The 23,668-nt window shown below is 48.6% G+C and overlaps 1 protein-coding gene across 6 annotated transcripts in view; it reads left to right on the top strand.

The window, feature by feature from the left end:
* The window catches only part of Acly (ATP citrate lyase), a 74,884-nt gene that overhangs the window by 1,100 nt on the left and 50,116 nt on the right, over positions 1-23,668 (top strand). Inside the window, exons 2-17 of one of the 6 annotated variants that reach the window (XM_017798710.2) lie at positions 2,870-2,892; positions 3,780-3,940; positions 5,462-5,584; positions 7,399-7,461; positions 7,964-8,154; positions 8,619-8,698; positions 10,091-10,221; positions 10,959-11,077; positions 11,899-12,035; positions 12,707-12,768; positions 14,402-14,519; positions 15,891-16,045; positions 16,961-17,051; positions 18,101-18,130; positions 22,393-22,534; positions 22,806-22,974. In XM_017798710.2, the coding sequence (XP_017654199.1) occupies positions 2,870-2,892; positions 3,780-3,940; positions 5,462-5,584; positions 7,399-7,461; positions 7,964-8,154; positions 8,619-8,698; positions 10,091-10,221; positions 10,959-11,077; positions 11,899-12,035; positions 12,707-12,768; positions 14,402-14,519; positions 15,891-16,045; positions 16,961-17,051; positions 18,101-18,130; positions 22,393-22,534; positions 22,806-22,974 (1,795 nt within the window). Of the gene's footprint in view, positions 1-2,869; positions 2,893-3,767; positions 3,941-5,461; positions 5,585-7,398; positions 7,462-7,963; positions 8,155-8,618; positions 8,699-10,090; positions 10,222-10,958; positions 11,078-11,898; positions 12,036-12,706; positions 12,769-14,401; positions 14,520-15,890; positions 16,046-16,960; positions 17,052-18,100; positions 18,131-22,392; positions 22,535-22,805; positions 22,975-23,668 lie in introns of all 6 variants that reach the window. The other 5 variants (XM_008835267.1, XM_017798711.2, XM_017798708.2 and 2 more) reach the window with 5 other exon arrangements.

Genomic DNA, 23,668 nt, shown 5'->3' with positions numbered 1-23,668 from the left:
AGGCAACCCTCACCCTTAAACGGCAAACGGTCGGGGTGCTCTGGGCCTGAAGCCTCTTATTCTCTGCGCATTGACCAGTTGTGGGTTTTGTGTGTGTGTGTGTGTGTGTGTGTGTGTGTGTGTGTGTGTATGTTAAGGAGGCTACCCTCACCCTCTCTCGAGCCTGGCAGAGAGCCCACCCCAGAGCCTGCTGCTTTCTCCAACCTTGAAGTTCTGCCATGAGGACCCTGCAAGATTTTGGAATGCTTGTTCAAGGACTGCCTAGGACACTTTAGTCTGCCAGCCCAGTTCTTCTCTCCTCCCTTTAACTTTCTGGGATTTCTGAAATATTGGGTGGGCAACAACTGCCCTGAAAGGGTAATTTCTACCACTTAGAAAGCTTTTTAAACAGCATGGGGCGCAGTAACAGAAAGCAGTTGCAGACACTGGGCAGCTACTATCTCTCTCCCCATTCAGACACTCCCATTGCAGCAAGAAACACCCAGAATTCTATCCTTTTTCTTTACATGCCCCCTCACACTCCCTCCCAACACTATGGATATTAACCTTAAAATAAGAGCATTTTGTCCTTTCCAGAAAGAGACCCAAGTAACATCCCCAGTGGTTTGTTCCTCTCTCCTGGTGGTGTCCCAGAGGAACCTTCCCAGAGAACAGGCTTCTTTCACTCAGCCTTTCCTATGGGCTCCTTCTGCTCATAGCAGCTGCTGGAAGTGAACACAATCCTGTCTGCAGAAAACACCCCATTCAACTCAAAAGGTCCAGTGTGTTCAGGTTCCTTGGCATGGTTTTTCCAGAAGAGTTGACAGATTACTGTTACCAGGTAACAGTTCCTGGAGTCCCAGCTCTACTCAGAAAACATCTGTCACAAATCTGACAGCATATTCAGCTACTGAGGCAGCCTAAGACTCTGGCCAAGTGTGCGTGTGTCTGTCTGTCTGTCCGTCTCTAATCCCAGACTTGGATATACTTTGTCCCTTTGTCTCTAAGAACAAATGTTTTTTTCTTAACTTGTTTGTGGTCAGTCTGGAGGCCATCAAATCATAGTGACAGATACACATTTGAAGATGTGCACATTTCTCCAGGCTTTTCAGATTCTGAAAAGAATACAAACCTTTAAAGAAGCAGTGCATCAGTGATTGAAGTTTTGATTGATCTCACCGAGGCCTCCCTGGGTGGGTGAACCCCCTTGGTGAGAAACTAGACTCTCTCTCCTGTTCGTCTGTGAGTTGTCTCAGCCTCCCCACCTAAGCCATAGTGCTCTAGTGACAAACTGGCAAATCTTTTTTATCCTGTATCATCCCCCATTTCCTTCAGTTGCCTAAAGTCACTTTTTCTCCCTCATCCTCTCACTTGGGATTTGGGTCTCTTTGGGGAGGTGCTGGGTTCTGAGCATGTCAGACTGGCAGTGTCAGACTTTTCTCTTCCTTGGTAGTGTTGGCCAAGGGACTTTCTTTCTCTTGAGGTGTGTGATCTCACTTGTCAAAGGTGTCTAAATGGCCAGGTGTGGTGATGCACAACTTTAATCCTAGCACTTGAGAGGTAGAGGCAGGGGGATCTCTGAGTTCCAAACCAGCCTGATCTACATAGCAAGTTTCAGGCCAGCCAGAGCTGCATAGTCAGCCTCTGTCTCAATAAATAAATAAATAAATAAATAAATAAATAAATAAATAAATAAATAAATAAATAAAAACCAAACAAGCAAAAAAAAAAGTGTCTAAATGATTGAGGGTGGTCAGTGATGTCCCCTCCTGTCTCTGCTTGATGTGCCCTGGGCTGCACTCTGTTTGGGAGGGGGAGGGGGTGTACCCATTTGATTTCAGGACCAGTTTTTCTGGTCTGAGTCAAGAAGCTTGGGAAATGGAACTGGAGTGGGTGGGGGTGGAGGACTGTGGGGCAGTGGGGCTGGTTGGGGCGTCTTCTTCAGAAACACACTAAGGAATTACAAGCCATCTCAAGAGAAGTCCCAAACAGGGAAGGTCTCCAGTCCCTTCACAGTTACCTCACTTTGGGCCAGACCCCAGGTGGAAAGTACCCATTGTGAGTTAGAGATAGGGGAATGCAGCCCAGGATTAGAACCGGAAGCCCCACCAGCGTTGCCTATTGGCTAGGGGTACAATGTGGCCCAATGACACTGACCTCTGAGCTGGGAAAGGTGACCAGCCTTCTTAGGTTTGTCAACAGCCAGCTTTAACTCCACCCTCCTTTATGTGTGCTTGACCCTCTCCCCAGCAAATTCGACCGCTTTCATTCTGGGCCTTTGGGAGAGACAGGAGTAGTTTTCTTGATCTGGCCTGGTGCATAGCATGCACAACTGAGTTTCCTTTATCATCTCTTTCTACCCTTCTTCACACACTGCCTTGGGGGAAGATGGGTGTGTCTGGCAAGGTAGTGGGCAGGAAGGATAAATGAATTCTCATCACAGACCCTCCTGAAGCGAAGTGGGCCTAGTCCTTGGAGAAATGGTCTTTCTGTCAGGCTACAGAGACTGAGTGGAAACTCAGGTGTTAAAGAGTGTTTGGGTTCAAGTCCTGCTGCTCAATTGGGCTTCTTGGTCAAGTTCATTTACCCCCTCTGAACTTTGATTTCTCATCTAAGAAAGGGGAGTATGACTCAGTGGGGTTTATGGACTCACATGAGATGAGTTTTTTTCTTGTAGCCAAACAAAAAAAAATAAAACTCGAGGCCTTATGCATGCTAGGCAAGCAGTCTGCCACTGAGCCACGCCCCCAGCTCCTATGATGAACTTCTTTGTACATGTCACTAAAGATGGCTTTTCCCCAGTTAAGAAATGACCAGTACAAGGTGGTCCCAGAGAAGCCTCTGTTTTGCTTAGTGGGTTTTGCACCAAGTTAGCAACTAGATGACTCAGTGGGCGGATGGGATGTACTGTAGGTCATAGTTCCCCACCCTGTGGCTGCTATGTGCTCTGGGGTAGGAGTCTAGTGTCCCAGGAGAAAAGAGCTTTGAGATGACTCTCCCCTTCCTCCCACCCCACCAAGGCATTGAGGGTAAACTTGCCGGCCTGGCCTGTAGCCTAGTAAGGGGGATGTATATGAGTGAGTCAGGGTATGAGGGAGATGAAACCTGAGGGGAAAACAAGGCCAGTCTGTGCCATTCCAGCAGTCTTCCTCACAGGTCAGAGGACATAAGGGTATTTCAGTGTGTGTACCCACCTCAGAGAGCAGCAGTCACATTTGGATCAAACCCCTGGTGTTCCTGGCTTCCCTTTTGATCTGCCTTTTGCCCAGGACTGAATGTGGTTGTCGCTGAGCTGGCTTGCCCAGAGGGAGTAGAGGCAAGGTTAAGGTCAGGCCAAGAGTTCTAGAGAAATTGCTACTTTCACCTTCCAGGCCCTTCCCTTTCCTCTTCCCCTTCCCTCCCTCCCTTTCTCTTCCCTTTCTCCTCCCTCCTTCCCCTCCCTTCCTCCCCAAGAGGGTTGCATATGGCTTAGGCTGGCCTCAAACTCCTAATTTTCCTCTTTTGTCTCCTAGGTTGTGGGATTATAGGTATAACTGCCATGCTTGGTGCTGCCTTCATGATATTTCACCATCTTCCCTCACCTCTCTCTCTTGATTTAGATCTGTGTGCCAGATGATAAAGCTCCTTTTGTATCTTCTTCCATCCTTCCTGCTAGGGCAGCCCTTTTTCTATTGAGGAAAGCCAAGATCCAGTTTTATTGTCTGGGGGCAACTGGGAGTAGATCTGCCCTGCTGGGTAGATAGTGCCTCTACATTCCTCCCTCAGCTGACCAGCTCCTCTCACCCTAGCAGGTAAACCAGCCATGTCAGCCAAAGCGATTTCAGAGCAGACCGGCAAAGAACTCCTTTACAAGTACATCTGCACTACCTCAGCCATTCAGAACCGGTTCAAGTACGCCCGGGTCACTCCTGATACAGACTGGGCCCATCTGCTGCAGGACCACCCCTGGCTTCTTAGCCAGGTGAGCTCTGTCTCCACCCTATCCCCTTCTTTCCAGTCTAGGCTCTGAGGAAGAGAAAGCAATGAATTTGCTGGAAGTATCCCTAGGAGTTACATGATTGCAGATTGCCTATATGTCTGCTTCTAGCTGAGCAGGGTTTTGTGTCCATTTGGGCTTGGAACCCGACAAAGTGGTATCCAAATCACACCTTTCTACATTTATGAACTGTGTGGCCCAAGGCAAACCATTTCACTTCTCCGAGTTAGGTTCTCCATCTGTCAAATAGGGATAAAATTTCAATTTTTTAATTTTATGTGTATGCATGTATTGCCTGCATGTACGTAAGTACACCCATGTTGTACAATGCCCGCAGAGGACAGAAGAGGCTGTCAGATTCCCTGTAACTGGAGTTATGGACAGTTGTTAACTGCCATGTGGGTGCTTGGATTTGAACCCGGGTCTTCTGCAAGAACAGCCAGTGTTCTTAATTTTAACTGCTGAGCCATCTCTCCAGCCCCAGGGATAAAATTTTATGAACTATAAAGATTAGCAACAATGTCCAGGAAGTATTTAGTGTGCTCTCTGGCCCTTGGTAGATGATGTTATAAAAACAGGTGTATAGCTCCCTTCCCCAAAATGGACAATTAAGAAGTGCAACCTTGGGGCTGGAGAGATGGCTCAGCGGTTAAGAACACTGAATGTTCTTGCAGAAGACCTGGGTTCGAATCCCAGCACCCACATGGCAGCTAACAACTATCCGTAACTCCAGTTTCAGGGGATCCGACAGCCTCTTCTGTCCTCCGAGGGCAGTGCAGAACATGGGTGCACTTACCTACATGCAGGCAATATAATCATACACATAAAAATAATAAATATTTTTAAAAAAAAGTGCAACCTTGTACTTTGTGAAGATGGCTGATGGCCAACCATGAAGGGGATCAGTCTGGAGTAGCTTTTAAGATCCCTATATAACTATATGGGACAGACTTGGGAAGCTCTTAGACTTCTTTGAAAGGCCCAGAGAGCAGAACTAGGCCCCATGGTGTGGGATTTTTCCCTCTGCCTGGCACTGGAGCTAGGGCCTGACTGCTTGGCCTGTTGTAGACAGGGTTTAAATACGGTGATGGAGTTGGCCAGATGATCTCCCTTGGTAGTCCTAAGGCTCTGTCTCTGGGTCTATTAGAACACAAGGACTGGCTGATTTCTGAGTGTGTGGTTGTATAAAGCAGCTAATAACTCACATGGGGAAGGTAGGATATCACTCATTTAACAGGTGTTCACTGAACACCTACTGTATGCCAGCCTCATCTTGGCCATGACTGGCTCTAGACTCCTGGCTGTCAAAAGATTAGGCTGGGGTAGGTAAGGGAAGCTTCAGGAATTGACCTTGATAGACAAATGAGGTAGCTTTGGGAGCAGGGTGAATCAGAAGCCTCCCTGGCCTCCCTAAAGTCTTCCTTCCTATACTGTTCTCTCTTTTCTCATTCTGAAAGTTTTATTATCTGGGGGCAACTGGGAGTAGATCTGCCCTTTTCATTTCAGAGCTTGGTAGTTAAGCCAGACCAGCTGATCAAACGTCGAGGAAAACTTGGCCTAGTTGGGGTCAATCTCAGTTTGGATGGAGTCAAGTCCTGGCTGAAACCACGGCTGGGACATGAAGCCACGGTAAGTGTGGTGCAGGGCTGGGGCAGATGTGACAAACAGCATGGTAATCTCTCTGGATACCCCGACCAGTCACATAGCTGGAAAGGATCTGTGGTGCGCCCCTAGCTGCAGTCCTGTCTTGGTGCTCATTCCTAGCTTCCTCATCAGGGAATCAGTTCTTTGTTATTGGTTCAGACAAGATGTACTACAGTTATGGCTCCAGAACAACTGGGAAATCAGAAACAGTCTTTTTTTTTTTTTTGAGACAGGTCTCCCTATAGCCCCAGTCACCAAGAACTCACTGTGTAGACTGTGCTAGTCTCTGTCTCACAGAGATCCTCTTTACCTCCCCAGTTCTGGGACTAAAGGTTTGCGGCCACCATGCCTGTCTAATAGTCTGTTTCTTTAACCACCAGCATGGAGATGGGACGCTGAGGCTCATTCTGTGAACTGCTTCTCTCCCACTTCCCCAGTAAGGTCGCAGTAGCTTGGGACGACATGCTTACCAAAAAGGGCGGCTTGAAAACAAGATGGAAAAGGGAGCTGCAGAAGCATTAGGCAAGAGAGATATACTGGGCCAAAAGCCATGGATGAGACAGTTATTAATGCAAAAGAGTAAATTCAATTCTCTCAGCTCAGTGATTAATTTCAGCTATATAGATGAGGGAGCTCGAATGAACTATGGTTTTAGAAGGCTAAATGATGCTCAGTGATCAAACTGTGTAAAGCAGGGGGTAGGGGTCTGAAGCTTGGCTTAACCCGGGAAAGACTGTATAGGATTCTACAGAGATGGTACTTATCTGGGGTGAGCATGGACCAGGGATAGGCTGCTCTCTTCCTTGACTGCCCTGGAAGGAGGGATGAAGGTGGTATCAGAGACATCTTCCTTGCTGGGCTTCCTCAAACCAGCTCTTACTGTGCATTTTGCAGTCTCTGGCTCTTATGGGTGGAGAGGTAGCCTTGAAGCTGCTTATGGGCTCACGGGTAGAGGGATCTGACCTTTGAGTTCTCAGGCCCCTGAGGTGAGTGGGGGTAGGGGGGCTAGGTACTAAGCAGTGTCCCCAGGCAGCACACCATACTCCTTTCCCAGAAACAGGCTGATGGGAGGGGGATGTCAGGGACATCTGAGCTGGCAGCTGTGTCGTACCGGCAGGAGCGGCTCATTACCTCTGATGGATCACTGTCTGGTTCCTGACTCAGCAATGACGCACAGGCGGCTGAGCGGGGGGTTCAGGACACAGGGCTGTCTCACCTCTGCTGCTGCCAGGGACCCACTCAAACTGATTAGCTCTGCAGGCCTGTTGGCCTCAGCCAGAAAACACTGAAAGTTTTCCCTAATCAAGTCTCTGGCCATTCTCTCTTCCACCCTCCAAACCTGAACTCCTGTCCTCAGATTGGGTCACTGTGCTTACTTCAAGGCAGACAAAGCAGCGTGTTCCCCCCGATCCTACCCAGGTTCCCATCTCCCTGCCTGGCTCTGTCTCAGCCAGTGAGATGGCTTGGTGGGTAAGGCACTTGCCACTATACCTGACAACCTGAGTTCAGTCTTCAGGATCTACTTGGTAGAGGGAGAGAACCGACTCCTCCAGGTTGTCCTCTAATGTACACATATGTGATGTGGCCTGCACACCCCCCCCAATACATAAACAAATAAATGAAAATGCAAAGGGAATATCCTGAGAGCTTCTTAAGTTTATTTGTGACCCCATCCATCTGCCTTTGGAGTAGCTTTTCTTTGCCAGGTATGGTGGTAGTGCTTGGACCCCATTGCCTTCTGCCTTGGGGTGCAAAACATGCCATGTATCTGAACTTTATCTCCCTCAATTTCTCTTTAGGTTGGCAAGGCCAGAGGCTTCCTCAAGAACTTTCTCATCGAACCCTTTGTCCCCCACAATCAGGTATGTGAGGCAGTGGACAAGGTGGGTCCTCTCCCTCTTGGAACTTTGTGATTTTCCCCCAAAATGATGAAAGGAGGGTTAAAAGCTGTTGGAGAAAAGCCAAGGGGACCAGGGCCTTCAAAGCTTTGTCATAGTCTGAGGGAATTCTAGACCTGTAATCTGAATGAGGAGTCTGGAGATGAAGAAAAGAGCTTAGTTAGCAGCAGAGCAGAACTAGGACAGGTAAAGAACAGACTTCCCAGTAATTGGGATTAGAAAGACGTGGAGGCAGGATCCCTTTCCTAGATAGGGCCACACTGACTTAGCTAGGAAGGTTGGCACTTTGTCTTTTCTTGTCCCCGAGCAGAAGGTGACAAACAGATCCTCCCTGGGTGAACGCTTTGTATTGGGGTTTAGAAATGATACCACAGGGGTTGGATTCCTGTTATGGTGTGAGGTCCCTCCAGGCCCATGTCAGCTCAACACCCTCACCTGCTTGCTTTATGCTATCTTTACCTGCAAGGCGGAGGAGTTCTATGTGTGCATCTATGCCACAAGGGAAGGGGACTACGTCCTGTTCCACCATGAAGGGGGCATGGATGTGGGTGATGTGGATGCCAAAGCTAAGAAGTTGCTGGTCGCTGTGGATGAGAAGCTGAATCCTGAGGACATTAAGAAACACCTGTTGGTCCATGCTCCTGAGGACAAGAAAGAGTTGAGTGAGAGGGATGGTGTGGTCGTGGTTGCAGCTTTGGGGATGAGGAGTCCAATGTAACACCAGTGTACTGGGCTCTGGGTACAGGCCAGAGAAAGCAGGGTGGGCCTCCCTACCTGGAACAGCTTTGTCCTGAGGAATCCTTGTCCTAAAGGAAGAGAGCCGTGCATGGGGGAGGCGCTGGCTTGGAATCAGTCTGCAATATGCCAGCCTTGTTCATCACCTCCTTGCCCTCTGTCTGTCTGGTGCCTTCTCCGGCTCTAAGCCTGACAGCTCCTTTCTGGCTCAGTGTTTGAAGAGTGATATCCAGGGAGCAGGGTTAGCAGAGGACAGTGATGGCCAGCAGGGCTGGAGTCAGGAAGTGGAGCTGTTGGTGGTAGTGAAATGTTGTGGGGATGGGGGTAGGAGTGCTGAGTCTATACACTGATGGCTTGACTGACTGACTCTTTTCTCTCTCCTCTAGAATCCTGGCCAGCTTCATCTCTGGCCTCTTCAATTTCTACGAGGACCTATACTTCACCTACCTTGAGATCAACCCCCTTGGTAATATACTTTTTTTGCCGGGGTGGGATGGGGCAAGAATCCCCACACCTACAGTAACCCTGGTCTGGGCGTTCAAAGAGCTTGGACTCTCTTACCAAGGAGCAATACAAGACTTGTGTGGGTACCAAGGGGTGTCCCTATATAGAAGGGTCTCCAGTGCCACTTTTTGTTTCTGAGCTCTCAGGCTGTAATTATTCCTATTTTAACCAGTTTCACTTTCTTTCTTTGTTCCTAATTTGTCCTGTGATGGGAAAGTCCTGGCTTTGATCAGACTCCTTGAATCACTGTTCTTGCCTACGGGATAGGCTTCCCAGGCTCTGATCTGATCCCCCAACCCTTCTTTCCTCGTGGCGCTCTCTGAGGCCCCACTAGCCCTCCCTCTCAGGGAGTTCATCAATCATTTACAGCCCCTAACCCCAGGAAGAGCTTGCTGTAGGTGCTCAAGCTGTGAAGGAGGCAGGAGGCCCCAGCTGGCTCTGGCTAGGCCTTTCAGGACAAAGTCCAAGAGGCTGGGGAAGCCAAATCAAATTCCAGCTGAGGATGCAGCCCCTTCTAATGGGCCACATGGCTGTGCACTAACTTAATTAGTTAAATGGCCTAAAGAGAACTAAAATGGATACCCAGTAAAGTGTTGCAGATGACTCATGCTAGCCAGTGGCCCAAGGTACTCTGGGACACCCTGCAGCCACTTGATACCAAGACTTCCCTAGCCAGACTCCAAGGGTCCCAAATATGCAGCTAGGGCTTCTAAGGTCTTGTGTACCCCATGCTGGCCTCAAATTTGCTTGAACTTCTACTTCCACCATACAGCCACACTCAGGTTCAACAGAATGGTTAGATGACAAGCTGCCCTTGCAGCAGTGAGTTCTGTCCTTCCACCATGTAGGTCCTAGGGATAAACTCAGGTCTTCATGCTTGGCAGCAAAGGTCTTTACCCTCTGAGCCATTTCACCAGCCTTTTATTTATTTATTAGTATATTGAGTGCAAGGGATTGAACCTAGGGCCTCTCACATACATGCTCTACCACTGAGCTAAACTTCCAGCAAGTGTTTTTGTTTGTTGTTTGTTTTTAAAAACAGCAGGGCTATGAATGGGTCAGTGGTTGAATATTTAAGGCAGGGAATATAGTGTTTTATAAAGGTGTCTGAAAACTGCCATGGCAGTGGACACATTTCCTTTGACCTGTTACCAGAAGGTCAGGGCATAGGGAGTGTTCTATAGGATTTGCTTTCTCTTTAGCCAGGGCAAGCTGTGTCTCCACAGGGCCAGTCTGGTTTCTGGTTATTGGGCATAGGTGGGACTCCATGGGGGATGCTGGCGGAGGGTTTGGGGCTGATGGTTGCCTCTTCCTGGAGTTGGTGGCTGACTACTTCTATCTACTTTTCTCCCAGTGGTGACCAAAGATGGTGTCTACATCCTTGACTTGGCAGCCAAGGTGGATGCTACAGCTGACTACATCTGCAAAGTGAAGTGGGGTGACATCGAGTTCCCTCCCCCCTTTGGGCGTGAGGCATATCCAGAGGTAAGGCAGGTTCGAAGAAGGTGATGGGGCCAAGAGACAGGGTGACTAATCCCAGATGATCCTTTGGTCTCCTGGGCTATGTATTTGGCAGAGAAAGAAAAACTGAGAATCATTTAATTTTCTTAAAATCCCAGTGGGGTGGGGGTAGGCATAGGAAGCAGTCCAGCCTCTGAATCCTGGCCAGAAATCCTTTTAGACTTCACTTTCAATCAACCTCCCTGGGCTCTTAACTTGATTTGCTGCTTCTTGGATCAGTCCAAGTGGCCCCCCATCCTGTCAGAACTGTTGTCCTCTTAATTGCCCCTTCCTGCCCCAGGCTCTTCAGAAGTCCTCCCAGCAGGATCAGGCCTCCTGTGAAGTCATCCAGCCAGGCTGTGGGAAGGGAGAGGGTTAGGGAGTGGAGGAGGGTGTGGGATGTGCTAAGGGCCGGAGCTGGTGTGGGGAGTGAGGTGGAACCAGAGTGATCAGGCAGAGGGCGGAGGACTTGAAGTCAGGGAATGCCAGTTGAGAAATTTGGCTCTAGGAGATGACTGGCTGTGGGTGGTTCGGGTACTTTGAAGATACCATCATATTTTGTCCCAGGCATCTGGGACCTTGCACAGTCCCCTCTCCCCGACTCTACTATGGTGTTTGAGTAACCTTTTCATGTGCCTTCAGTTGGAGAGGTGTGGTCCTGGGGTCTGGGATCCTGTGAAGGATGTGCTCTAAGGGCCACCTATTGCTCTCTGGTTCCCCAGGAAGCCTACATTGCAGACCTGGATGCCAAAAGTGGGGCAAGCCTGAAGTTGACCTTGCTGAACCCCAAGGGGAGGATCTGGACCATGGTGGCTGGGGGCGGTGCCTCTGTGGTATACAGGTGACAGAAGTGGGGGTGGTAGAAGGTTGTTGGCCAGGTCCACCTAGTGTCATATGTGGAGTGCCTAGAAACGGAATTGTAGAGGTTGCCAGCCAGGACCAACTATTGCTTACATGTGGTGTCTCCGGTTTCTCCTGGGTGTGAGCCAGGAACTCATTGGACAGATGAATGCAGTGACATCCTTGAGGGACTTGAGTGACTCTGGGGGCACCTGCCCTGCACACAGTGTCTCCTGAAACTTTGTTTAATTTGAAACAATCTCATTTTATGAGTTTCAATTCTTATAATTGGTGGTGTGTGCCTCATACAACAGCAGCAAGTATATCAGGCACACTGGAAAGTGAGCGTCTGTCCTCCCTACACATTTTAAGGTCCAGATGGACGTTTACCCTTTTTACTTTGTAGACGTATTGAGGCCATGTTTTTACACCTGTTGTAATAACTAGCAGGTTTTTTTTCCTCTAAAAGTGTGGTAGTTGTGTGATTGGCCTCAGCTGGCCTGCTGTCCTGACTGCAGCATTTTCTCCACAGGGACACTTGCAGTGCTCTAGTTCTTGTGTCTTTGGGTCATGTCAGGCAGGTGCTCATTGTTCATTTTACCCACACTGACTGCCCAGGACCTTGGTGCCCTGGAGCTGGCAGAGCATTCTGCCAGGGAGAGTCTCAGAGCACATTAACCTTCAAGTGAGGCTTGCATGAGGGTTGAAGGTTGTAGGTCTGCAAGGCTGGGTCTACAGGCTGTGGGGATAATGGACAACTGTGTATACCAGGCTTGTCTTCTCTGTGCTAAGCTGGCACTGAGTTCTGTGTCTTCCTGGCAGCGATACCATCTGTGATCTTGGAGGTGTCAACGAGCTGGCTAACTATGGGGAGTACTCAGGTGCCCCCAGTGAGCAACAGACCTATGACTACGCCAAGACCATCCTCTCCCTCATGACCCGAGAGAAGCATCCAGATGGTGAGGCACTGGCATGCATGTGCACACACACGTACCTCCTGGAATGGCACTAATTAGTGCTTGAAATCACTGAGACTGTAGTCCTGGTCCTTTGCAACTTGGGACTAGGCATTTAATTCTGGATCACTGTTTTCCTCAGTGCAAATGGACACTGACAGCATCAGTCAGAGGGGGCTCTTGTTGGGCAAGAAGGGCATGTGTGTGTGATACAGCCTTACATAAATAGAAATGAGGGAGGAAGAATGGTTTCTCTGTGTTCTTGCTTTGACTAACATAAACTCAGTCCTTAGTGACCTTCTCATAGCTTATTGGGCTCTGTGACTCCTACCATCCCGTTCTCTCCTCCCTGTTTTGGGCCACGTATACCAGTTCCCCTTAAGACAGAGAAAATATGATTCCCATGAAAGGTATCCAGACAGGAAGCTGGACTTCTGGTGCTAGCCAAGAGTGATATAGAGTGTGGGTTTGAGGTAGTTCGGTAATGGAATTGAGTTGATGAGGCTGAATAGATAGATACCAGGAGAGATCATTCTGCTTGCTCCCTGTACTCCTTACAGTTGGAAGATCCTTGCTCAAAGGAGCCAGTATTCCTTCAGGTGAACTTCTGGGGCTAAGCTCAAGTCTTTTACCTCTCTAACCATTTTTTGACTTTGTCTTTACTTCAAATCCAGGCAAGATTCTCATCATCGGAGGCAGCATTGCAAACTTCACCAACGTGGCTGCCACCTTCAAGGTAACCAGCCACAAGCAGTGGTGCAGTTTCTGGGGAAAATGGGCTTGGGGAAAGCAGAGTGAGCATGAGGCAAGTTCCCATGCATTGCCTTGGTCTAGAGAGGGGCTTGTGACCTAGCATCAGTCTGTCTGTCTCTCTTTTTCTTTTTGGTATTGGAGATTGAGCCCAGTTTTAGGGTCTTTGTGGAGGACGCAGAAGACACTGGAGCAGGACATGTGGCTCTGAAGCTGCATTCTCTATGCAAGTAGCTGGAACATAATTCTCCCATCTGAAGCATATCCAGAAGTCAGAGTCTTGCTTTTTCCTCCCCGCAGAACCAGTTCTGGGCTTGATTTTTCTCTTTTATTTTTTATTTATTTATTTTTTGGTCTTTTTTTGTAGCCCCAGCTGTCCTGGAACTCACTATGTAGACCAGGTTGGCCTTGAACTCACAGAGATTCACCTGCCTCTGCCTCCCGAGTCCTGGGATTAAAGGTGTACCACCATGCCCGGCTATTTTTCTCATTTTTAACACCAACTCTCTGGATTCTCCATACTTGGGGTGGGGGTAGGGGTGGGGGTAGAGGTCCTCCTGTCAGTCACCAGCTTCTGCTCCAAAAAGGTTGAAATGAGGACAGCATGTGATGACCTCATCTAGTCAGGGTTCTCTCAGCCTGTGTCCTTTTGCTTGGCATGACTAAGGGTTCTAACCTGCTTTAAAAAAAATGTGACTGCCAGTCCACAAAGATGACAGAACCATGTCTTGAGTCACCCTCTTTCAAGGCAGCCTATTCAGGAGGCTGTTCATTATTTCATGTTGTCATGCTCAGGGAGGCTGTTCAAAAGTCTAGAATGACCGTACGTGGTCATTCTATCTATGTTTTGGGAATAATGAATTGTGTTCACTTGGGAAGCCTGAGCTCTCTAGAAGTTAAAGGAGCATGATGCATCAGGCCTGTCTACAGCAGGGTCTCCCTAATTGGACGTGATTCATGGAGACAGGTTTACATCAGCAGCTTTGTTTTAATGTGGAAGCAGCCCTGCAGTACAGAAAGCAACTTCACCGAGGGAGTGCTTAGGTCTGGAGCAGGAATTGTATAGAACGTCCTGTGACGTGCTTTGGGTAGCGGTAGCTAGACCTCAAGCTCATAAACCAGCCCTCTGTTTGGTGAAATGCAACCTTACACATCTTTGTAGCCTCTCATTTTCCAGACTAGTTGGATATCCATTGTAAGAGCTGTACCCCTAAATCATTTAGGCGCTTCCCTCTGAGAAGCCTTACGTAGAACCCTGATGTAGATCCCACACCCCAGTTACAGTAAGAGGTAAGAAAAGCTGTAGCCAGAACAAGGGAGACCAGCAAGCCCTGCTGATGTTGGCAGCCCAGTATACCAGTGTTGAGGGCTATGGCTTGTGGCTGCTCCGTGGTCACGCCTCAGCATGACCAGGGTTGCATGCTAAGCCTTGAGTTGCACAGTTCACTCAGCACGTGTGTTTATGATCCTCCACAACCCTCTACCACCAGGACCTGCCATGCTTTGTTCAAAGAAGCCCTTGTTGTATACGCCTATACATTTGTTTGTCATGGTTATAAACACTTGATTTATGGCTGCCTTGTTTTAATCACATCTCTGTTGTCCTTTTGGCCTTCTAGGGCATTGTGAGAGCAATTAGAGATTACCAGGGTCCCCTGAAGGAGCATGAAGTTACAATTTTTGTCCGAAGAGGTGGCCCCAACTATCAAGAGGGATTACGGGTGATGGGAGAAGTTGGTAAGATGGGGTCTTCTCTTCCTTCTACCTTGAGGGTTGGTGGCTTGACACTCCTGGAAGAGGGTCTTTGTGCTCATCCCTGCTCTCCCACTTTCCTTTAGGGTATGCAGTTTTCTTCTGCTTCTCTGCTCTGCCATCCACTGGTGGATGAGAGTGTCAGCTCTACATTTAACAAATAAAGAATGCCTGCTCTGTGCCTGGTAGTATGCTGGGTACCAGGGTTATAGTTTGACTACAGTGTCAGGGCATGCTAAATTCCATGAAGTGAAGCAGGGCTGGAGGTCAGGCGACTAGAAAAGGTGACATTTGAGCAAAGATCTAGAAGAGGAAGGAACCACTTAGATATGCTATCTGTATAGGGCAAGTTTCAAGGCCGTCCAATGGGAGTGGGCCTGAGTATGGGAGCATCATTCGTCGTGGACTGGGGCCAAGGGAGAGAGGAGATGGGCTGTTTGGATCCTCGGCAGTCATGGCTGTGACATGGCAGCCATTCTGTATTTGAGCAGAGGAGCAGCACAGTTTGACTCAGCTGTGGTTTGAGAGAGTGATTGGGCTTCTTGGTGGGAGGAGATAGAATGGCCAGGGTAGAAGCAGCCCAGCTAGGAAGTTGTGGCACTGCTTGCAAAGATCAGCTCGCTTCCTGTGAAGTTTCAGAGTGTGACAGAAGACACTCATGCTAATGAGCTCGCCCTCTAATTGGAAAAAGCAAACCTTCTCATCCTCTCATTTTTCCAAATTTGATATCTATGGCACCCCCCGGCCCCCATCACACAAAGTGGTACCAAGTGCTAGATTCCATCTGTTTAGCTAAAGTGAAGGTGGTGCTGAGGATGGGTGAGTGTGGAGAGTGGTGTACCTCTAGGTCAGAGAAGGTATTTCTCAGCAGGTGGCACTTTTATTGAGCTCAGTGGTGGGGAAACAGCCAGGTAAAGGTCCTGGGTCTGTGCAGAAGAAGTAAGGCCAGTGCCCTGGGGGAAACAGCCTTTAAGGGTATTTAGAAATAGTGAGACCAGGTCAGGGAGGCAGGCATAGTGCCAGCCACAGATGACAAGGGTAGAAGAGTAGAAAGCCAGGACCCAGGCTGACACCAGGCTTGTCACCTGAGGCTTGCCACCTGAGGCTTGCCAGTAGAGCTGCTGCTTCCTCTTCTTGTCAACAGGTGATCTTTTGAAAGATTTGTTGGGTGGTGAAATTTTGACAGCTGATTTGTCTTGGATAATCAGTCTTACACTGAAAGTGCCAGGCGTTGCGTTGAGTGAGACGGGGGGAGGGGTGCTGTGAGAGACTGTTAAGGGGCCTCACCAGAGTCCTGTGGGCTGGGGCACTTACTCCAAGTCTCTTGAATCATGGGTTCTTTTCCTTTTTGTATAGGGAAGACCACTGGAATCCCTATCCATGTGTTTGGCACAGAGACTCACATGACAGCCATTGTAGGCATGGCCCTGGGCCACCGGCCCATCCCCAACCAGCCACCCACAGCAGCTCACACTGCCAACTTCCTCCTTAATGCCAGTGGGAGCACATCGGTAGGTGCCGGCTTTCCTCCCACCTTTAAGGAAAGAACTAACTATCTTGTTCCCCGTATCACACAGGACACAGTGCTCTTGCTCTGGCATTTAGGGGCACAGGGGAAGTTGTACATGATTGTGCCCCAGTCAGGATAGAATAATGGAAGAACAAAGGGTTTTGTTTGATTGTTTATTTGTTTGTTTGTTTTTTGGGTCTTAATTGAGACAGGGTCTCCCTGTGGCCTCAGCTGGCCTGGAACTCACTGTGTAGGCCAGGCTGGCCTTGAACTCACAGAGATCCTCCTGCCTCTGCCTCCCAAGTGCTGGGATTAAAGGTATACATCACCATGCCCGGCCAAAACCAAAGGGTTTTTAAACCAAACCAGAGCTGAAATCCTGACTCTTCTTGCTGAGAGAGGGACCTTGGGAGTTATCTTACCTATTTAGAGACTCTGTTGGCTCATATTAAGTTCTACAGTTTATGAATGGGGCTTGAGAGATGGCTCAGTGGTTAAGAGCACTGGCTATTCTTGTAGAAGACCTGGGTTTGAATCTGAACACCCACATGGCAGCTGACAGCCATCCATAACTCCAGTTCCAGGGGATCCAACGCCCTCTTCTGTTCCCCACAGGCACTGCACAACACGAGTGCACTTACACACATGCAGGTATAACACTCATACACATAAGAAAAATTAATAAATAAAAACATTTTAAAAAAGAAAGCAGTTTGTGAAGAACACCATTGAGCCAGGCGTGGTAGCTACTTGGGCAGGAGGATTGCTGTGGATTCCAGGTTAGCCTGGGCTATGTAGTGAGTCTTAACAATCTTGTGCATAATTTTTGTTGCTGCTTTGGGGCATTCAGGACCAGTGGCTTTTGTCCTCAGCCACCACCTGTGACTCATAACTGTTCTCTCCTTACATCACCCAGACTCCAGCCCCCAGCAGGACTGCATCTTTTTCTGAGTCCAGGGCTGATGAGGTGGCACCTGCAAAGAAGGCCAAGCCAGCCATGCCCCAAGGTAACTTCCAGAAGCTTTTGCATAGTGCACAGAAAGGCCTATGGTGCTCTTCCTGACTCCTTGTTCTGAACCTGCTTGGCAGAGGCTGTGGGGAAGCTGTTAAAGCTTGGCTGCGGAGTGGGCTTCAGCATGGGGTGAGAGTTGGGTCTCTTGAGGATGAAAGGACTTGAGTCTTCCCAGTGGGCAGCCTGGATCTGAGGACCCACACTGCCTAGTCACCTCACTCCTGTGTCTTCTTCCCCCCCTCTTCCTTGGGGGCTGTGAACTGACCTGAGAGTCTGGAGGAGACAGGTAGATGTCAGCAGACTCAGAAGAAGGGACGTTCTCCCAGACTCAAGTAGAAATCGAGCTGGGTGCTGGAGACAGCAAAGCCAGCTCCTAAACAACAGTCTCTCTACCCCCACTAGTGGGGGCTCTTAATACACTTTACCTCCCTGTGAGCCCTTGTCTTCTAGCCCATCCGTACATCACCTAATTCATCTCTGTTCTGAGTGATGAGGTGACCTGCCAGCCCTCACACCAGCAGTAGATGAGTGGTACTACCTCCCCCTGGTTGATGGAGCCTTGGAGCCTCTTCCTCATGTAGGCAGGCTGGGCCGAGACATTGTAGTCATGCTAGCTCTAGGAGCTCATGATCAGAAGACACTGCCTTGCAGTCCCCAAGGGGGCAGCTTTGTCCACAGTGGAGAATGGCATGTTGGGGACCATGCTAGTTTAATCACTACTGTACTGCATGGGGACAGAGAGGTTGGCATTAAGAGGGTGTGACTCCGCCAACCCAGAGGCCCAGATGGGAGTACCCTGCCCAGCTGCCCCTTCAGAGGGTCTCTCTTCTTTGTGCCCCGATCCTTTGTCCTTGCCTCCTTCTGTGCTGCCCAGTGGTACTTGCACCTCTTCTGTTGGCTTTATTCCTGCTGTCCACTGTGGAATAGACAAGAGTGTCAGCACCAAAAGGATTTGTTTGTGGGACTTCCCATTTCCACCCTTTTCTGCCAAAGCCCCCAGCCATCAGCTGTTCACTCAGTTGCCTTGGTCATTTTCTTTGACAGATTCAGTCCCAAGTCCAAGATCCCTGCAAGGTAGGATGCCCCACCCTGCCCCCACTCTGCGTGTGGCTTTGTTAGCGGGTTCCAGTTTCTCTGTGTGCTTTGTTTTTTCCCTCCCTGGTGGGTTGTAGTGTTGTCTGGTATATTTTCTGTCCCCACCTCGATGTGACCGGCCCCTAAGTCCTTAGTCTTTGCTCTTTGACCCTTCCTCTCCTGCTTAGTACTTTCCTCAGCTCCGCACTCTTCACTGTGTGGCTGTCTCTGGCTCCTCACTTGGGAGGGAGATGGAGACACAGAAGAAGCAAGAGCCAATCCATGTCTCTGGAGAGCCAGGGATGCCAAGAGAGTCGGTGCTGGGAAGGAGGGCCATCTACCTGAAAGGGGGGTGTTAGGGAGCAGTGGGCCCCTGTGACTGTTGGCTGCAGGAGGGAGCCACGGCTCAACCCTGACTCATCGTTGCCTCACGTTCCTGCTTCAGCTTTCAGCTGCCAGCTGTATCCCAGAGCTCTCAGACCTGGGCCAGTGTAGGTTTCTCCTGGGGTTTAGTGAAAGAGCAGGTTAGAGAGATAGAAGCCAGGAAGGGCAGGTGATGTGTATCTCTAAATCAGATCATTGTAAGCATCTGCAAGGATCTGGGTTTGTCTGGGGTCTGAGGTCACAGTTCACGATAGACGTTTTCTGTGTACACACGTTCCTCCTCCTCCTCCTCCTCTCTCTCTCTCTCTCTCTCTCTCTCTCTCTCTCTGTGTGTGTGTCTGTCTCTCTGTTATCTGTCTGTATGTCTATCTCTCTCTCTCTCTCTCACACACACACACACACACACACACACACAAACAATTTGCCCATTGACCAGTTGAATAAACCAGTCAGTTGCCAGCGTGAGGGACAATCCTTGTGGCCTTTTTCTCCCCTCTCAGTACTTAGAATTGAACCCATGCTAAACAGTGCTTTACCACTGAGCTACACTTAAGCCTTCCATGTAACTGGCATTCACAGCTCTAGGAGCAGGAGAGTCTTCTGACATAACTTAGACCCCTAGCTAAGAGTGCAAATAGCTGAACAAAGGCAGTGTTTGCAGCCTTTTACCTGCTAGCTTTTTAAAAAAGTTTATTTTTAATTATTTTAAATATTTTATTTATTATTTTTTATTTTATGTGTGAGTGTATTGCCTGCATGTATGTAAGCGCACTCATGTCATACAAAGCCCTCAGAGGCCAGAAGAGGGTATTGGATCTCCTGGAACAGGAGTTATGGACAGTTGTTAGCTACCATGTGGGTGCTGGGAACCAAACTTGGGTCCTATACAAGAGCTGAGCCACCTCTCCACCCCTGCCTACCAGCTTTTAATTCCTCCATTATTTGCCTTTAGCCTGATCCACTGTGACCTGGAAGATAAGATCAATGTGCAGAACAGGGACAGACTTAGTCCCCAATAAGCTTTTTTCCCATAGGGGAAACAGACTGTAGGAAGGAGCCTTTATTTGGTCACTCAGCTGAAGTAGAGGTGAAGTGGTAGGACAGAAGAAGAGTGGGTCAGAGAGGAGACCAGATCATGCGGAGTGCACTCCACTCCAAAGGTCCTCTGTGGCCTTCCTGATGCTGGGGGCTGCCAGTGGCCCCTTTGGCTTGGTTTACCCTGTGCTTGAGAAAGTAAGACACTTGTGCTATACCCTGTTGTGTAGGAGGTGTGGGTGGGTTTGTGGAGATTTGGGCTTCATCTTTATCTCTCAAGATAGATGTCATGTGTGGCATAGTGCTCTGGCTCAGCAAAGCCTCTTCTGGGAATGGCGGAACCTTACTGTTTACGGTCTTCCTCTCCATCACAGTTGAGCTCTTCTCAAGTTATGTAATCCTGGCTGTAATGCTGGTGGCCTAGGACCACTGTCATTTCCATGTATCTGCTTCAATTTCCTGGGACTAGAAAACATGCAAACAGGATTAGGTGGCTGCTCTCGCTCTCAGAGCCCATGTCTCATTGGAAACTTGGGTCCAGGGGACAGTAAATTCCAGGTTTTCACAAATCAGGATCCTTCTGTCCGGAGAAGCTTTCTACTGACCTGCACAGGGATTTAATCCAACCTTGATCTTGGTTAGTCAAGCCTGCAGTAGTATAGTAGGTTAATGAATACCAGATGCCTCTGGGTTAGATGTATTACTCTCCCTGAGGACACACAGAACCTCCTCCAAGGGCTGCCTTCTTCCAGCAGGACTTGCAGGGAGCCAAAGGGGAAGGTCACCTGCCTGTCAGGTGATCAAGGGCCCTTTCCCTTGACTGATGGCTTCACTCCTGCCAGCAGCCTCCTCTGTTCCCTTTTTCCCATTAACGTCTTTCCTGCCAATAGAGAAGCTGTCTTAATATTGTTCTCAGCAGCAAAGCCATCTGGAAGGAGGATGGGAGGCATAGGAGAGAAGATCATGGCCCTATGCTGGCAGGTTGCTGTTCCCCTGCTTTGTGTCAGAGCCCAGGCCAGAACCTCAGTCAGTGATAAGGTTGCTTTGGCCTCTGTCCTGGTAGCAGCAAACTGCACTGGACCTCTACTGACCTAGAATTCATGAACATTCAAACACTGACTGGAGTTGGTTCTATGTCCAGATTTACAGGCTGATAAGCATTATTGGGGAGTTGTTTAAAGTCCTCAGGCCACCAAAATGGGGAGAGCTGAACAGTTTTTTTAGTGACTTTAAAAATAGTTTAGCTGGGCGTGGTGGTGCATGCCTTTAATCCCAGCACTCAGGAGGCAGAGGCAGGCAGATCTCTGTGAGTTCAAGGCCAGCCTGGTCTACATAGTGAGTTCCAGGACAGCTGGGGCTACAGGGAGACCCTGTCTCAAAAAGACCAAAAAAAAAAAGTTTAAACTGGGCAAGGTGGCTAATCCCTGTAATCCCGGCACTCAGGAAGCTGAGACAGGGAGATTGTCATAAGATTGAGGCCAACCTGTGCTACATAATGAGTTCTGGTTCATCTCCGCTGCACTGTGAGATCCTGTACCCAACAAAATAAAAACAGAAAGAAAGAAAGAGAGAGCTGGGTGTGGTGGTGCACACTTCTCATCTCAGTACTTCAGAGGTAGAAGTAGAGAATCAGGAATTTAAGGTCATCCTCAGCAACAGTGAGTTCAAGGCCAGCCTGGGATATATGAGATTCTCCTTAATAAATAGTCAACTGTGCTTGGTGGTACATACATTTAATCCCAGCAGTCAGGAGGCAGAGGCCAGCTTGATCTGCATAGCAAGTTCCAGCCAGCTGTCCCCCTCCAAGAAAAAAAACCATTAACGTAAATAAATAAATTAATAAGTAAATAAAAATGTATCAAGTGTTAAGACCACATTTGGAGGCTGGAGAGATGGTTCAGAGGTTAAGAGCAAAGAAACTGAGTTTGGTTCCCAGCACCCATGTCTGTTGGCCTAAAACCACCTATAACTCTAGCTCCAGAGGATCCAAAATCTTTTGGCTATTATGGACATAACGTGGCATACACTCACACAGACACACACACACATAATGCATAAATAAAAAAAATAGGGACTGGAGAGATGGCTCAGTGGTTAAAAGCACTGGCTGCTCTTTCAGAGGACCCGGGTTCAAATCCCAGCACCCAAATGACAGCAAAAACTGTCCGTAACTTAAGTTCTAGGTGATCCCATGCCCTTTTCTGACCTTTGTGGACATTGCACAACATGGATGTACCTACATACATGCAGGCCATACATTCATACACATAAAAAATTTAAAAATAGAGCCAGGCATGGCAGCATACTCCTTTAATCCCAGCACTCTGGAGGCAGAGGCAGGCGGATCTCTGTGAATTCAGGGACAGCCTGGTCTACGTAGCAAGTTCCAGGCCAGCTGGAGCTACAGGGAGACCCTGTCTGAAAAAGGGAAAAAAGGGGGAAAAAATTAAAATAAATAAAAATAAACCTTTTTTAAAAATGACATTTTTTAGATAACCTGACTAGCTCTTCTGTGACATGAAGAAAGTCCTGTAACAATTCTCTCAGGTGTCTTTGGTTGTGGGCCCCTTTCTCTGTGTGGGGAGTCCTCTTCTGTTCACTGTGGAGCTGTTTTCTAGCCAGGTAAGTATCACTAGGCCTTTTTGCTCTCTCTGCTGCTTCCTTCCAGAAAAACTGAGGCCCTTCCTCCCTCCCAGTTTGTCAGCAATCATTATTTTAACATTCTTTTGCTGTTTTGAAGAGCTACCAAACTGGACTTGGGGAATGAGGAGGCTAGCAGGCAGCCCCATGGGTCTCCCAGGGGTACATGTTCTGGGTGCACTCGCTGTGTTTTTGCCCACTAGGAAAGAGCGCCACTCTGTTCAGCTGCCATACCAAGGCTATCGTGTGGGGCATGCAGACCCGGGCTGTGCAAGGCATGCTGGACTTTGACTACGTGTGTTCCCGAGATGAACCCTCAGTGGCTGCCATGGTCTACCCCTTCACGTGAGTCACACCAAGGCAGGGAGTGGCTAAGTGGGATTCCTTAGCTCCTCTAGATAAAGCTTAGAAGTCAGTCAGCTTCCTGCCTTTGCAGGGAAAGGGAGTGGGGCAGTCCGTGTTCCTGGGCTCCTTTTCCCTTTAGATGAAGACTATCTGAGGGCATAGACCTTGCATACTCACCTTACCTTGGTGAACTTCCTCCCCTCACCCTCTTCCCCGAATCACTAGGCCTGATGTGTTAAAGGTGTCCTGACTGTCGTCTGCTGTCTTGCAGTGGGGACCACAAGCAGAAGTTTTACTGGGGACACAAGGAAATCCTGATCCCTGTCTTTAAGAACATGGCTGATGCCATGAAGAAGCACCCAGAGGTAGATGTGTTGATCAACTTCGCCTCTTTGCGCTCCGCTTATGACAGCACCATGGAGACCATGAATTATGCACAGGTAATATCATGGGGCTCCAGGATGTCCAGGTGGGAGAGGGAAAAGCTTCTTAGTCAAATTCAGAGTCAAAGCCACCTGGGATAGAGTTTGGGTGAAAATGGTATATAGACTTAGCTTCTTCTAAGTGACCAGAGGCAGGTCAGAGTGAGCAGTGGCTGCTTCTCTGGGCTTACTGAGGGTCAGTTCCAGCTCTCTTTCACCCCACAAGATCCTCTTGTCTAGCATATTGAAGGCCTTGGGTTCAATCCCCAGCACCACCCAAAAAACACTTTCTTATTGTAAGTGCATTATGTATTTATTATAGGAAAAACATAAGCACTGATGAATAAAAGAAGCAAGTGATTACTCCCAAGTCCTATTTCTCAGAAGTTTGGCCACAGAGGTTTCAAGATAACCTAGCCACATCTTTTTCTGGTTTGAAAATGGGAGAATGTGGTATATGACTGTTGTATATCTGCTTTCTCCTGTTAGTCTATTTATACCAATACATACTTATTAGCAACATCATTTTTGTTTTATCAAGTTTCATCACAAGCATCTTAGGTTAATATTTGCATATATCCTAAATCATCACCCTGGCATAAATTTCTAAAAGTTGAATGGCTACATTTGATTGTACAGAATAAAAACTCCTAGTATGCCGGGCGTGGTGGTGCACGCCTGTAGTCCCAGCACTTGGGAGGCAGAGGCAGGT

Source organism: Nannospalax galili, unplaced genomic scaffold (assembly GCF_000622305.1).
Source record: "Nannospalax galili isolate Female #2095 unplaced genomic scaffold, S.galili_v1.0 scaffold137, whole genome shotgun sequence".
Lineage (NCBI taxonomy): Eukaryota > Metazoa > Chordata > Mammalia > Rodentia > Spalacidae > Nannospalax > Nannospalax galili.
This window is presented reverse-complemented; position numbering and strand designations above follow the sequence as displayed.